Source organism: Pristiophorus japonicus, chromosome 7 (genome assembly GCF_044704955.1).
Source record: "Pristiophorus japonicus isolate sPriJap1 chromosome 7, sPriJap1.hap1, whole genome shotgun sequence".
Taxonomy (NCBI): Eukaryota; Metazoa; Chordata; class Chondrichthyes; family Pristiophoridae; genus Pristiophorus; species Pristiophorus japonicus.
This window is the reverse complement of record NC_091983.1, coordinates 116,252,124-116,269,073: the sequence shown is the minus strand read 5'-3', so window position 1 is coordinate 116,269,073 and position 16,950 is coordinate 116,252,124. Positions and strand designations below refer to the sequence as shown.

The 16,950-nt window shown below is 43.6% G+C and overlaps 1 protein-coding gene across 1 annotated transcript in view; it reads right to left on the bottom strand.

The window, feature by feature from the left end:
- themis (thymocyte selection associated) overlaps positions 1–16,950 on the bottom strand; it is a 49,595-nt gene that overhangs the window by 10,958 nt on the left and 21,687 nt on the right. The window contains exons 2-4 of the mRNA XM_070884443.1: positions 10,236–10,394; positions 7,190–7,645; positions 3,210–4,258 (exon numbers count right to left, since the gene is read on the bottom strand). Coding sequence (XP_070740544.1) covers positions 3,210–4,258; positions 7,190–7,645; positions 10,236–10,394 — 1,664 coding nt within the window. The remainder of the gene's footprint in view (positions 1–3,209; positions 4,259–7,189; positions 7,646–10,235; positions 10,395–16,950) is intronic.

Here is a 16,950-nt window from a genome sequence, read left to right as displayed (position 1 = left end):
ATACAACATATGATTTATAAAGTTCCCAAATATAGGTTCGTTTTTATCTGTAAAACATGTGTTTTGAGTTATTATTTCCAACCCCTCCCCCACATTAATTTTCCCTATTTCCATTCTGAGGACAATGCTGGGGTATGTTTCACAAGCATTGGTTGCCCTCCCCTATCTCGCCCAAGTGGCCATTATTCATCTATGAGCCTTGGCAAGAACATAAGAAACAGGAGCAGGAGAAAGCCATTCAGCCCCTCGAGCCTGCTCCGACATTCAATAAGACCATTGCTGAACTTCTACATCAACTCCAATTTCCCACCCTATCCCCATATCCCTTGTTTCACGTAATGCCCAAAAATTTATCGATCTCAGTCTTGAATCGATTGAGCATCCACAGCCCTCTGGGGTAGAGAATTCCAAAGATTCACAACCCTTTGAGTGAAGGACTTTCTCCTCATCTCAGTCCTAAATGGCCAACCACCTATTCAGCGACTGTGAGCCTTGGTTCTAGACTCTCCAGCCACAGGAAACAGCCTCCCAGCATTTACCCTGTCAAGCCCTCTAAGAATTGTATACATTTCAATGAGATCAAGCAAGGAATGAGTGACCATAACATGGTTGAATTTCAAATTCAGTTGGAAGGTGAGAAAGTTGGATCTCAAACCAATGTCCTAAGCTTAAATAAAGGAGATTACAAAGGTATGAAGGCAGAGTTGACTCAAGTGGACTTGGAAAATACATTAAAGTCAAGGATGGTTGATAAACAGTGGCAGACATTTAAGGAGATATTTCATAACTCTCAACAAAAATATATCCCAATGAGAAGATAAGACTATAAGAGATGGGATGACCATCGGTGGCTAACTAAGGAAATAAGGGATGGTATCAAATTGAAAACAAGGGCATACAATGTGGCCAAGACCAGTGGGAGGCGAGAGGATTGGGAAACTTTTAAAAGCCAGCAAAGAATGACTTTAAAAAAATGATAAAGAGGGGGAAGATCGATTATGAAAGCAAACCAGCATGGAATATAACAGATAGTAAGAGTTTCTACAGGTACATAAAAAGGAAAAGAGTGGCTAAAGTAAATGTTGCCCTCTAGAGGATGAGACTGGGGAATTAATAATGGAGAACAGTGAAATAACAGAGACGTTGAACAAATATTTTCTATTCGTCTTTACGGTAGAAGACACTAAAAACATCCCAATAGTGGATAATCAAGGGGCTATAGGGAGGGAGGAACTTAATACAATCACTATCACTAAAGAAGTAGTACTGGGTAAAAGAATGGGACTAAAGGCAGACAAGTCCCTTGGACCTGATGGCTTACATTCTAGGGTCTTAAAAGGAATGGCTGCGGAGATAGTGGATGCTTTGGTTGTGATCTACCAAAATTCCCTGGATTCTGAGGTGGTCCCAGCAGATTGGAAAACTGCAAATGTAACGATCCTATTTAAAAAAGGAGGTCGACAAAAAGCAGGAAACTATAGACCAGTTAGCCTAACATCTGTTGTTGGGAAAATGCTGGAGTCCATTATTAAGGAAGCAGTAGTGGGACATTTGGAAAAGCATAATTCAATCAAGCAGAGTCAGCATGGTTTTATGAAAGGGAAATCATGTCTGACAAACTTGCTGGAGTTATTTGAGGATGTAATGGGCAGGGTGGATAAGGGGGAACCTTTGGATGTGGTGTATTTGGATTTCCAGAAGGCATTCGATAAGGTGCCACATAAAAGATTACTGCACAGATAAAAGTTCACGGGTTTGGGGGTAATATGTTACCATGGATAGAGAATTGGCTAACTAACAGAAAACAGAGTCGGGATGAATGGGTCATTTTCCGGTTGGCAAATAGTAACGAGTGGGATGCCGCAGGGATCGGTGCCAGGGCCTCAATTATTTACAATCTATATTAATGACATGGATGAAGGGACCGAGTGTAATGTTGCCAAGTTTGCTGATGATACAAAGATGGGTGGGAAAGCAAATTGTGAGGAGGACACAAAAAATCTGCAAAGGGATATAGACAGGATAATTGAGTGGGCAAAAATTTAGCAGATGGAGTATAATATGGGAAAATGTGAGGTTATCCATTTTGGCAGAAATAATATAAAAGCAAATTATAATTTAAATGGAGAAAAATTGCAAACTGCTGCAGTAGAGAGGGACCTGGGGGTCCTTGTGCATGAAATACAAAAAGTGAGCATTCAGGTACAGCAATAATCAGAAAGGCAAATGGAATGTTGGCCTTTATTGCAAGGGGATAGAGTATAAAAGCAGAGAAGTTCTACTACAACTGTACAGGGTATTGGTGAGGCCACACCTGGAATACTGCGTACAGTTTTGGTCTCCGTATTTAAGGAAGGAAGTACTTGCATTGGAGGCTGTTCAGAAAAGGTTCACGAGGTTGATTCCTGAGATGAGGGGGTTGACTTATGAAGATAGGTTGAGTAGGTTTGGCCTATACTCATTGGAATTCAGAAGAACGAAACATATAAGATAATGAGCGGGATAAATGGTGGATATGATAACAAGGTGGATACAGAGGATATTTCCACTCATAGGGGAAACTAAAACTAGGGAGCATAGTCTCAGAATAAGGGGCCGCCCATTTAAAACTGAGTAGAGGGAGAATTTCTTCTCTCAGAGAGTTGTAAATCTATGGAATTCTCTGCCACAGAGAGCTCTGGAGGCTGGATCATTGAATATATTTAAGGCAGAGATAGACAGATTTTTTAGCGATAAGGGAATAAAGGGTTATGGGGAGTGGGCAGGGAAGTGGAGCTGAGTCCACTCCTTCCTTACGCCCATCTCCACACAAATACACTTTGAGAAATGGTTTCTGGATAGCGATCAGGAGTAGAAGAACTTGCCTATCTTCCTCTCCTTAGTCATGGGACTCTCACGCTAACTATGGAGCTCTCATCGTCACACTGGCTGTGATTACCTGACTCAGTATCTGAGATATTCCTGCTCTGTATGGCTCAACTACACACTGGACAGACTTGCTGGGCCAAGCCATTTCTTCTCATATCCTTCTGTGCACAGATACTGGCACATCAATATGATGTACCTCACTATGGTCATCTTAAATACATTTTTAATTTTCATGTTATTTGGCTTTATATAAAGCAGCTGTTTCATGTAAACAATTTTATGTTAAATCGGTGTGGCACTGTAAGCGTAGCATGTTTCTTTGTTAGGAAATATCGCCTTACCTTTGGAGACTTGGGAGGGTCCAGTTTCCTAGGTTGAGGTGGAAGCAGCCTCAGTGTTGGTGTTGATGTTATGGGTGATTGAGGTTTCTTTGGAGGACGGGGTGGAGGATGCAAAGTGGAGTTTTCATATCTCCGCAGTGTGTAGTACAAGTCTTCGCTGATCTCCTCTACAATAGTTTTTGGTGTAGAACATGGAGCACTTGTAGCCGGCTCCTGCAACACTTGGATGGACAAGTTTACTCTCTGAACTGGAAGCATGAAACATTCTGATGGACTATTCAGCAAACTGACTAGCAGGCATGGATCTGCAATTTCTTCTTCAATTCGTAATGAAAGCAAGGCTGCTAAATTGTCGTTGATTGATAAATCTCTTACAGATACTTTAACATTAAAGGGAAGGCTAAAATGTTCGCAAATGTCAGAAATAAGGTACTGCTTTTTATCATGGATGACTTCGACAAAGCTCCCTTCCATGTATGTTGGAAGAAGGACTTGTTCATAGTCTTTTCCCACAATTTTTTCACAAGCCATAGCTTCAACCAGCTGTTTATCTCCTTGATAGTTGACTTCAATACTCTGGCAATGATGAACGAGAAACTGGTCTCCTACACAGACAGATGAAAACTCTGCATAGTCAGATTTAAACTCTTTCGTTGCAATGACATGCAAGTGGTCATTGTTTTTTATGGCAAGCTCCAAGTCATATACAGTTGGAAACTCTCTCGGCCTTCTTTTAAACCGTCCCTTGTAGCTTTTGGGGATTAAAAAATGCTTTTTATTTAAATCACTTCTATTCTCAGAGGCAATTGTTATTTTGGCAAAATGCTTCTCATGAATAACTATTACTCTTCCTGTTTTCAGGAAATTGTAAATGTGCTGGTAGTCAGAGCATTCGATTATTTCAGCCAATAGGGGGAAGTCTTCATCGGGTCTTCTAAAAACATCCATTAACGACAGAGGCTGTACAAAGGAGTTAATGTCATAAAGCTCTGTTACATCTACAACTTCTACATCAAGGTTGGATGGTATATGTACAATATCCTTTCGGACTGAAGAAAAAAATTAAGAGAAAAAATATTAGTAGTTTTCTTCAGTGATGCACACAGAATTAGTTATAACTGCCCACAGTTTGGAATCAAGAAATGCCTTATAAAAATGTCACATTTTAATTCCACCCTTCCCAACACCTCTCTTTTTGGGTCCCTCCGAAGCATGCACCAGAAACTAATTAGCAACTACTGTTGCTAGGAGATACATAACGTAGCACATTAAAGGCTTTCTGTAAGAGTGCCTCTGTCCCTCACCCTTACAGCAATTCAACAGAAGCAACACAGTAGCATGGGGATTAAACCTTTGTAGTGTACACACCACTTCACACTGATACCCCAATATGTTACATAACTACTGCAGGTTACATTGTTGTTCTTTACCCAAGTTAATTTTTTCTCCCTTCCTAGTTATGGTTTCTGCAGTAGCTGAAAATCTATTATGGGCGTAAGTGACAAAATGTGTAGGTCATTGGACAAAAGGAGAGATTTCGGGCCCAAGTTTCGGGACGCGCTTAAAACGGCGCAGCCCAGACCTGGACACCCGTTTTTTGCGCCAGAAAGTGCGCCTAAAAAAAACTTCCAGATTCTCCGGCTCCCTGCAGGTCTTCTGCAGCTGGGCGCAGTGCAGCACGAGCTGTTGGGGGCGGAGTCAGGTCCCTGCGCCGAAAACAGTTCCGGGACCTCTGCACAGTGGGTGCGCATGTGCAGTAGCTCCAGGCGCCCAAAACTGTGTGGGAGGTAGCCCGAAGCACGCAGCCCCTAGCCCTGGCCGAATGGCCTCACTGGGGCTGCATGAATAAGGCTCCTCCCACGGCCAGCTCCTGCTTCCTCCCGACCTGACTCAACTCCCGCTCCCCCCCGGTGACCCGACCTCCACCCCCCCCCCGCGACTCTCTCACCCCCCCCCCTCCCCCGCGACTCTCTCTCACTCCACCCACCGCCCCCGGACTCCGCGGCACTCTCACACCCCCCCCCCCACGGACTTCCGCGACCCCCCCCGAGACCACCTACCTGTAAATCTAGCCCGAGGTCTTGGGCCCGGCTGTTCAGCCTCCTTCTCTCCCTCCCCCCGCCTCTCTCCCTCCCTCTCTCCTTCCCCCCCTCTCTCCTTCCCTCCCACCCCACCCTCTCCTTCCCTCCCTCCCTACATCCTCTCTCCTTCTCCCCCTCTCCCCCCCACCTCCCTTCTCCCCCTCCCCCTCCCACCCCCTTCTCCCCCTCCCCCCCTCCCCTCGCTGTCAGAAACACAGACACTGACAGACAGAGAGTGAGAGACACACACACAGACAGACAGATAGAGACACTGACAGAGACACACTGGGGGGACCATCCCAGCATACTGTTGAAAGACTCCCGGTGCTGCAGTCGGTTAGTAGAAAATGTTTTATTTATTGATTTTTTTTTTTAATTAATTTTTTTTGATTAATTTATTGGTTGATTTATTGATGTATTTATCATTTATTATTGATGATGGCTCTTTATTTGTAAAACTGAAGTGTTTAATGTTTGTAAACTTCCCTTTAAACCCCCCCCCCCATTCCCTACGCCTAATTTGTAACCTACGCCTGATTTTCTAAAGCGTAGACAAGGTTTTTTGGAACGTACAAAAATCTTCACTTACTCCATTCTAAGTTAATATGGAGTAAGTTTTCACTGCCGAAGTGGCGGACACGCCCCCTTTTGAAAAAAAAAATTCTGTTCCAAAGTGAAACTGTTCTAACTGACTCGAACTGGAGCAAACTAAATGCCGAGAATTTGAATTTCTAAGATACTCCGTTCTACACCAGTTGGTCCAAAAAATCAGGAGCAACTGAGGCCTAAACTTGAGCCCATTAAGTCTGTCCTGACACTAGTGGGAAATGACTTACCTCAAAATGGATCGGGCACGGAGGGAAAATCTAGCTGAATGTTTACACAGTTGCTCTGCGCTATTGTAGTATTTAATTTCAGCTACTAGAGCTGTTAGATCTTGCAATTTTTCTCAGTTTTCCAACTGCCTCTAAAACAAGAACTACTGCAAGACTAATCTTGTACTTTTCTACTAGACTTTATATAAATAATTACTGCAGATCTAGACATCAAACATGCATTTTCTGAACTCTGAGCTTGTAGAGATTTCAATCTCAGCATCATTGAATAAACATAGTGGGATACAGACATGCCTACAGGGAATTTGGGTTTGTACCGCCATGCTTTTAATAGACAAAAGATTGTGGCAAGTGTGCGCGCACATTCCTGAGACTCTGCTCGTGGCGGGTAATATTTTGCACTGGGAGCGCAGAAGACAGAAAGTTAGCCCAGTCAAAGGCTTTGCACATGCACCAGTGCAGTAATTATGTATTACTGAAGACCCAAAATGCATGTTTTCTGAAAGCAGTTATAAATAAATCTAGATTCACATTGCTGGCCAGAATGAGGTGTACACTGTATTAACTATGAAGTTGTTTACATATGTTCAGTTAAAAAATTGGCATTTTTGGGAAACCCCAAATCTGTACCAAGAGAAATGTGATGGAAGCAGCTTTTTCTATTGCACAAATTTTTAATGCTCTCCTGATTAGCTACTTTTTTTAACTGAGAATGAAAGTAGCATAGATTCTACTTACTTTGCCCCATCTAAAATTTAAATTTTTTTTATATTCTTGTGAATTTATCTAGGTTTTATCAAACCAGGATTTGCTTTAACACTCAGTTCTACTTTACAATTGTTCCCATGTTTTAATAACAGTGTCCATTCATTATTTTGTAACACATCAATTGTGATAAAACCACTAACAAAGTGGCCAGGGTTTTCAACTTCTCTGTTCATTGGCCCATACATTTTATTGGGCAGAAAATTGCAGGCGGGCAAGTGCAAAAGCAGAATATCTCAGCCATCATTTTTGCTTAAACATGGTAAACAGCGGAAAAAATATATCAATTTTTGCTTACATTTCATCACTGCTTGTATTTCATACACAGGCACCAGACTGAGATCACTTTGAAGATACTCATTATAGGGATTTGGTTCCCAGACAGTTAATGTTTTTGCGAGTTTCACGACTCGCCTTCTGTGTTTGGCAATCTTCCATTCCATAATCTCCTTCAGCGTATAAAACTGGTCGTCTTCACATTCATAAAATGTTCCTTTGTGTGACAGTGGAATTCTTAATGTTTCGTTTTTACCTCCTCTGATAACTGTACTGTTCACATACTGCTCTCCATCCACTTCGACTAGAGAGTTTAGCACTATATGTTCCCCTGCTTTAATGAAGACATCATTCACCTGAATATCCATATTGCTGCAGAAGTGAGGATGACCCAAGCGGTTGTGCCCAATTTGTACTGATTTTGTAATATCACTGACACTAGTATAGGGGCATGGATCTGCAAGAATCTTGAAGAAACCTGATGAAACAATAATTTCAAAGTTAAGTATTAAATGTTATACTCCTTATCCAAAACAACTGTATATGAAATGATGTCTTAATTTCTTTCTAACTTATTCATAAAGGTTGTACCTCTCCAGTCCGGGACTCTTTAGTCCAGAAACATCCCTGGTCCGACATCAGTCCCGGCATGCTGCTGCGGTGTGTGTGTGCAGCAATTCGCTGGAGCAACTGTCAGTCAGTGAGTGTGTGTGGTGATTGGCTGCAGCAGCTGTCAGTCAGTCAGTGTGTGCGGCGATTGGCTGGAGCAGCTGTCAATCAGTGCGGGTTCTGCTGGTGTTGGGGACCACGCCCACAGACTGCGAGCGGGAGCCACAGACATACAGCATGAGCATATTGCAGAATGACACTGCCTGCAGCTCACTGTCTGTCTCTCTCTCGGGGTGGGGGGGAGGTGTCTGTAACTGTGCTTTGTGCAAAGCGCACTGATCTGCCCTGGGATGGGGAGTCGGTGAGGGAGGCAGGCTCTGATTCTCCGTCTCAAGATCCATCGTATACTCCACGCTGCAAGAACCGCTGTGTGTGTGTGTGTGTGTGTGTGCGCCGCCATGGTCTCGGGGGGGGTTGTTGTGTGTCTTGGTGCAAGGAGTCTGCCGCTTCCACCAGTCAGCTCTGCGCGCGGCTTACACACGGATTGGCACCGGAAGTAGGATCGTGGGAAAGGGTTAGCGTCTCTCCTCGACTTTATCCCCAATTTCTAGGTTTTTTTGTGTGTATGTATGAATTTTTTTTTTGAGGTGTTGGTGTTGTTTGAGGTAAGCGGGCCGGGGAAGGGAAGGGAAGAGCAGGCGGCTGACTGAGGCGACGAAGCTGGGCCTGAGGATTTTTTAAAACGGAGTGATTCTGGATGACTAAATGCTGCGCAGTAGGCTTCTGCATCTGGGTCATTATCAGCAGCATTGTCACCAGTTGACCTCCCATGGTTCGGAAAATTCTCTGGTCCGGCACTGGTCAGGTCCCAAGGGTGCCAGACCAGAGAGGTCCAACCTGTAGTATGTATTGGCATAATTTATCCACTCTCCACAGATACAAAATGTTGTAAGCAAACACATAAGGGATGGCTTCTTATATTGGTGCGATTTTGCTGAAATTTCCACTTAGACCCAGTTAAGATCAACATAACCGGCATCAATTAGAATTTGAAGTAAAATTTAAACCATTGCTATATTATGGATCAAAAATGTATCCATTTATTCACTTATTAACCTACTGTCTTAGTTGTTTGTTTGAATATCTGTATCGATGATTATAGGTTACTATCAGAACATTTTTTTTTAAATATAGTGCTGAAAATTCCAGCCTCACTGGGTCCATCCGAAGTGCGCACGGCTTCGCAAAAGCCGGTTTTCGGGGCGCAATGTGCATGTGCCAAAAAATGGCTTTTCCGATCTGTCAAGATTTCTCTTGACAGATCCTCCACATCCCTGGGAGAAGGATATTCGCGCGGGAGAGGTTGGGTTATTTGCCCATCTCTTACTCAGCGAATGTCCTTCAAACTTTTATATCTGGTAAAAGCAGGCATACAGCTTACTTTTACCAGTGTAAGAGTTTTAAAACATATAAAAATTAATTTAAATCATAGATTTTTATGTTAAAATCCTGTCCATTACGGTAAGTTTATTTTAAACACTAGTAAAACACATTATAAAAACTCGTAAAAACGGAGTTCCCATTATTATCAATGTGACTATTAGACAGTGATTGCTGGTCCAAACCCACGTGACTCCAGCATTTTCCTACGGTCGGGGAAGTCATCTCCTCGTACGCTGCGCATCAAATGAAGGCATCCAATCGGAATCGAAGGCGCTTCCGTGACCACCAGGTATTTTCACAAAACATTTTCGGGTCGCAGGCGTTTGTCTAAAGGATGCCTCCAATTGGAATATTCCACCCATTATGTATACAATCACATTGCACTAAAAAACTGTTGCATGCCCAAAACTTTGCACAATACTCCAACTGCAACCTTTGACATTATTTCCATGCTTCTGTATTCTATACAAAGTCAATAGAACTGAATTCATGTTTTTGCTGAGCACAATTGGCAGAGAAAGTTACACTTCACATTTGGCCACATTTGTCGAGGTGTTAGAAAGCATGTGGTTTACAAATATTTCACAATCTCCTACTAAGTTTTTCAGAAACAATTAGGACTGTAATAGTTTACATGGAACTTATTTGCCCAAATCTGAGATGGGAAGTACATTCTAATATATTCCACAGCTTAGGACCTCAACAGCTGAAGGCAGTGGCCACTGGAGGAGCGATTAAAATCGGGGATGCGCAAGAGGCCAGAAGCAGAGGAGTGCAAATATCTCGGAGGGTTGTAGGGCTGGAGAAGGTTATAGAGATAGGATGGGGTGAGGCCATCGAGGGATTTGAAAACAAGAATGGGAATTATAAAATCAAGGCGTTGCTTAACCAGGAGCTAATGTAGGTCAGCGAGCACAAGTGTACTGGTTGAACAGGACTTGGTGCAAGTCAGAGCAATATGGGCAGCCAGAGTTTTGGATGAGCTTATACAATATACAACTGATGTATAAACATACCTGGATAGTCCAGTGGTAGCTCCACTGTATTTGTGAAATTGTTGTTTTCAATACCATCACAAGTCTCTGCTTTAACTTTTGCTATTTTGAATCCAATGACTTTAATGACTTCTCCTGTAGCCAGGCAACACTCATGTCCATGCATTTCATACACAGAACCTGGAAAAATATTTTCAAATGCTTTAAAAGTATCACTGAAGTCATCATGTTGTGCTTACCAAACTTTAATGGAAATAGAAGAAATTAGTTTGAATATATTGTTTAAAGATTGTGATAGATATCTGAATCAGTATAAAACTAGGATATGTAAATCACATAAATATCATAACTTTCTAATACATCAAAATGGTGACATCTAATTATGGGAAGATAATAATCCTGGGTAGCAAATAAAAATGTTACAATATCATGACAGAATAAAGCAGTACATTGCAAATAACCCATTATATTCCAATTGCACCACCCCCATAAAAATAAACCATAATAATTATGCAGAATAAACTAAAATGAATTTGGAAAAACATATATTAAGTGTTTTTATTTGAACAAATGCAGTTTTACCTCCAAAAATAAAGCACAAGGATATCGATAGTCCACAATATTATATATTGCAATAATTTTGTAACAATGCTAGACAGATCATGTCATTTTTCAGGAATCCTACTATTTTATCTTATTCACGAGGCATACTATACTGAAATACATAGAATGCGTCAGCAAAGATTGGCAAATCAAAAGGAACTTATTTCCCAGCATCCACCTGATTTGCACAGCAAGCATTCTTGAAGCAGTTCGGGAGATCAAGGCCCTGATAATAGGGCGCGGAGTTCAAGAGGAGCCACAGCAGCGGGAGCCGGAAATTGAGGCCGAAGGTAAAAGAAAGAAGTAAAAAGAAAGCAAAGTGTGATGTCACAGCCAAGAGGGTAAGTGATTGATGGCTGGTTGATTGGTGAGTAGTTTTTCTTTTTTCTTTTTTGTATCAGTAAGAAACCTTTGGCATGGTTGCCAAATTAAGTTAATTTAAGGGTTAAGTCATGGCATGAGAGTCCAGACCCATGTCATGCTCCTCCTGTGCTCTGTGGGAAATCAGGGACATTTCCATTGTCCCTGACTACTATATGTGCGGGAAGTGTATCCAGCTGCAGCTCCTGTCAGACCACATGACGGCACTGGAGCTGCGCATAGATTCACTCTGGAGCATCCACGGTGCTGAGGATGTAGTGAATAGCACATTTAGTGAGTTAGTCACACCGCAGGTAAAGGTTACAAAGGCAGAAAGGGAATGGATGACTATCAGGCAGAGCAGGAGTAGGAAGGTAGTGAAGGAGTCCCCTGCGGTCATCTCCCCAAAACAGATATACCACTTTGGATATTATTGGGGGAGATGGTTCATCAGGGGAAGGCAGCAGCAGCCAAATTCATGGCACCATGGGTGGCTCGACTGCACAGGAGGGCAGGAAAAAGAGTGGGAGAGCTATAGAGGTAGGGGATGCTATTTTAAGGGGAACAGATTGGCGTTTCTGCGGCCGCAATCGAGACTCCAGGATGGTATGTTGCCTCCCTGGTGCAAGGGTTATGGATGCCACGGAGCGGCTGCAGGGCATTCTGGAGGGGGAGGGTGAACAGCCAGTTGTCGTGGTGCATATAGGTACCAACGATATAGGAAAAAAAGGGATGAGGTCCAACAAGCTGAATTTAGAGAGCTAGGAGTTAAATGAAAAAGTAGGACCTCAAAGGTAGTAATCTCAGGATTGCTACCAGTGCCATGTGCTAGTCATAGTAGAAATAGCAGGATAGTCAAGATGAATACGTGGCTTGAGGAATGGTGTGAGGGGGAGGGATTCAAATTCCTGGTATATTGGAACTGGTTCTGGGGGAGGTGGGATCGGTACAAACTGGATGGTCTGCACCTGGGCAGGACCAGAACCGATGTCCTAGGAGGAGTGTTTGCTAGTCCTGTTGGGGAGGGTTTAAACTAATATGGCAGAAGGATGGGAATCTATGCAGGGAGACAGAGGGAAGAAAAATGGGGGCAGAAGCAAAAGGTAGAAAGGAGATAAGGAAAAGTGGAGGGCAAAGAAATCAAGGGCAAAAATCAAAAAGGGCCACATTACAACATAATTCTAAAAGGACAAAGAGTGTTTAAAAAAACAAGCCTGAAGGCTCTGTCTCAATGCGAGGAGCATTCATAATAAGGTGCATGAATTAACTGCGCAGATAGCTGTTAACGGATATGATGTCATCATCATCATAGGCAGTCCCTCGGAATCGAGGAAAACTTGCTTCCACTCCCAAAGTGAGTTCTTTGATGACGGAACAGTCCGATACGAGAGCCACTGACCCTGTTACAGGTGGGACAACATTCGTCGAGGGAGGGGTGGGTGGGGCTGGTATGATGTGCGCTCCTTCCACTGCCTACGCTTGACCTCTTTGCGTCAAGACTCGAAGAGCTCAATGCCCTCCCAGATGCACTTTCTCTACCTCGGGTGATCTTCGGCCAGGGTGATGTCGCACTTTACCAGCAAGGCTTTGAGGGTGTCCTTGTAACATTTCCACTGCCCACCATTGGTTCGTTTACCATGAAGGAGCTCCGCATAAAGAATTTGCTTAGGGAGTCTTGTATCTGGCATGCGAACTATGTGGCCTGCCCAGCGAAGCTGATCAAGTGTGGTCAGTGCTTCAATACTGGGGATGTTAGCCTGGACGAAGACACTGATGTTGGTGTGCCTGTCCTCCCAGGGGATTTGTGGGATCTTACGGAGACATCGTTGGTGATATATCTCCAGCGACTTGAAGTGCCTTCTATACATTATCCATGCCTCAGATCCATACAGGAGGGCAGATATTACTACAGCCCTGTAGACCATGAGCTTAGTGGTAGATTTGAGGGCCTGATCTTCAAATTAGGATTACGGAGACATGGCTCCAGGGTGACCAAGGCTGGGCAATCAATATCCAGGGGTATTCAATATTCAGGAAGGATAGACAGAAAGGAAAAGGAGGTGGGGTAGCGTTACTGGTTAAAGAGATTAACTCAATAGTAAGGAAGGACATTAGCTTGGATGATGTGAATCTGTATGGGTAGAGCTGGGGAACACCAAACGGCAGAAAACGCTCGTGTGAGTTGTGTACAGACCACCAAACAGTAATAGTGGGGTTGGGGATGGCATCAAACAGGAAATTAGAGATGCGTGCAATAAAGGTACAGCAGTTATCATGGTGATTTTAATCTACATATTAATTGGGCTAACCAAACTGGTTGCAATATGGTGGAGGAGGATTTCCTGGAGAATTATGTCGAGGAACCAACAAGAGAGCTGGCCATCTTACACTGGGTGTTATGTAATGAGAGAGGATTAATTAGCAATCTTGTTTTGCGAGGCCGCTTGGGGAAGAGTGACCATAATATAGTAGAATTCTTTATTAAGATGAAGAGTGACACAGTTAATTCAAAGACGAGGGTTCTGAACTTAAAGAAAGTTAACTTCGATGGTATGAGATGTGAATTGGCTAGGATAGACTGGCGAATGATACTTAAAGGGTTGATGGTGGATAGGCAATGGCAAACATTTAAAGATCATATGGATGAACTTCAACAATTGTACATCCTTATCTGGTGTAAAAATAAAACGGGGAAGGTGGCTCAACCGAGGCTAACAAGAGAAATTAGGGATAGTGTTAAATCCATGAAAGAAGTATATAAATTGGCATAAAAAAGCAGCAAACCTGAGGACTGGGAGAAGTTTAGCATTCAGCAAAAGAGGACAAAGGGTTTAATTAGGAGGGGGAAAATAGAGTATGAGAGGAAGCTTGCAGGGAACATAAAAACTGACTGCAAAAGCTTCTATAGATATGTGCAGAGAAAAAAATTAGTGAAGAAAAATGTAGGTCCCTTGCAGTCAGAATCAGGTGAATTTATAATGGGGAACAAAGAAATGGCAGACCAACTGAACAAATACTTTGGTTCTGTCTTCACTAAGGAGGACACAAATAACCTGCCGGAAATACTAGGGGACCGAGGGTCTTGCGAGGAGGAGGAACTGAAGGAAATCCTGATTTGGCAGGAAATTGTGTTAGGGAAATTGATGGGATTGAAGGCCGATAAATCCCCAGGGCCTGATAGTCTGCATCCCAGAGTACTTAAGGAAGTGGCCCTAGAAATAATGGATGCATTGGTGATCATTTTCCAAAAGTCTATTGACTCTGGATCAGTTCCTTTGGACTGGAGGGTAGCTAATGTAACCCCACTTTTTAAAAAAGGAGGGAGAAAGAAAACAGGGAATTATCGACCGGTTAGCCTGACATCGGTAGTGGGGAAAATGTTGGAATCAATTATTAAAGACGTAATAGCAGCACATTTGGACAGTAGTGACAGGATCGGTCCAAGTCAGCATGGATTTATGAAAGGGAAATCATGCTTGATAAATCTTCTAGAATTTTGTGAGGATGTAACGAGTTGAGTGGACAAGAGAGAACCAGTGGATGTGGTGTATTTGAACTTTGAAAAGGCTTTTGACAAGGTCCCACACAAGAGATTAGTCTGCAAAATTAAAGCACATGGTATTGGAGGTAATGTATTGACGTGGATAGAGAACTGGTTGGCAGACAGGAAGCAAAGAGTAGGAATAAACGAGTCCTTTTCAGAATGGCAGGTTGTGACTAGTTGGGTACTGCAAGGTTCAGTGCTGGACCCCAGCTATTTACAATATAAATGAATGATTTAGACAAAGGAATTGAATGTAATATCTTGAAGTTTGCAGATGACACTAAGCTGGGTGGCAGTGTGAGCTGTGAGGAGGATGCTAAGAGGCTGCAGGATGACTTGGACAGGTTAGGTGAGTGGGCAAATGCATGGCAGATGCAGTATAATGTAGATAAATGTGAGGTGATCCACTCTGGTGGCAAAAACTGGAAGGCAGTATATTATTTGAATGGTGACAGATTAGGAAAAGGGAGGTGCAACGAGACCTGGGTGTCATGGTACATCGGTCATTGAAAGTTGACATGCAGGTACAGCAGGTGGGGAAGGCGGCAAGTGGCATGTTGGCCTTCATAGCGAGAGGATTTGAGTATAGGAGCAGGGAGGTCTTACTGCAGTTGTACAGAGCCTTGGTGAGGCCACACCTTGAATATTGTGTACAGTTTTGGTCTCCTAATCTGAGGAAGGACATTCCTGCTATTGAGGGAGTGCAGCAAAGGTTCACCAGACTGATTCCCGGGATTACAGGACTGACATATGAAGAAAGACTGGATCGACCAAGCTTATATTCACTAGAATTTAGAAGAATGAGAGGGGATCAAATAGAAACATATAAAATTCTGATGGGATTGGACAGATTAGATGCAGGAAGAATGTTCCCGATGTTGGGGAAGTCCAGAACCAGGGGTCAAAGTCTAAGGATAAGGGGTAAGCCATTTAGGACCGAGATGAGGAGAAATTTCTTCACTCAGAGAATTGTGAACCTGTGGAATTCCCTACCACAGAAAGTTGTTGAAGCCAGTTCATTAGATATATTCAAAAGGGAGTTAGATGTGGCTCTTACGGGCTTCGTCGGATGCGGAGCAGCAGAGTCTGGAGTTTGTTGCTGAGTCCTACAAAAGGCACAGCAGGGAGTCCGGGGAGCAGCGTCGTCGGAGGAGGAGCGGCAGTCGGGAGTTCGTTGCTGAGGCCTACCGGTGCAGCTACAGCAGGGGTAGAAGGCAAAAAAGTAGAAAGAAATCAAAAGGTGACGTCACAGCCAAGGGGGTAAGTGATTGGCTGGTGATTGGTAAGTAGCTTTTCCTTTTTTCTTTTCTCTATCAGTAAGTAACATTTAGCATTGTTGTTGCCAATTTAAGTTAATCTAAGGGTTAAGTCATGGCAGCAAAGCTCGGACACGTGTTATGCTCCTCCTGTACTATGTGGGAAGTCAGGGACACGACTACGTGTGCGGGAAGTGCATCCGCCTCCAGCTCCTGACGGACCGCGTTGCGGAACCGGAGCTGCGGGTGGATTCACTCTGGAGCGTGCACGATGCTGAGAATGACGTGAATACCACGTTTAGCGAGTTGGTCTTACCACAGGTAAAGGGTACACAGCCATATGGGGAATGGAAGGTAGTGCAGGGATCCCCTGCGGTCATCCCTCTGCAAAACAGATACACCGCTTTGGGTACTATTGAGGGGATGACTCATCAGGGGAGGGCAGCATCAGCCATGTTCATGGCACCATGGCTGCCTCTGCTGCACAGGAGGGCAGGAAAAAGAGTGGGAGAGCCATAGTGATAGGGGATTCAATTGTAAGGGGAATAGATAGGCGTTTCTGCGGCCACAACCGACACTCCAGGATGGTATGTTGCCTCCCTGGTGCAAGAGTCAAGGATGTCTCGGAGCGGGTGTAGGACATTTTGAAAAGGGAGGGTGAACAGCCAGTTGTCGTGATGCACATAGGTACCAACGATATAGGTAAGAAACGGGATGAGGTCCTACGAGACGAATTTAAGGAGCTCGGAGTTAAATTAAAAAGTAGGACCTCAAAATAGTAATCTCAGGATTGCTACCAGTGCCACGTGCTAGCCAGAGTAGGAATCGCAGGATAGCTCAGATGAATACATGGCTTCAGCAGTGGTGCAGAAGGGAGGGATTCAAATTTCTGGGGGAGGTGGGACCAGTACAAACCGGACGGTCTATACCTGGGCAGGACCGGAACCAATGTCCTAGGGGCAGTGTTTGCTGG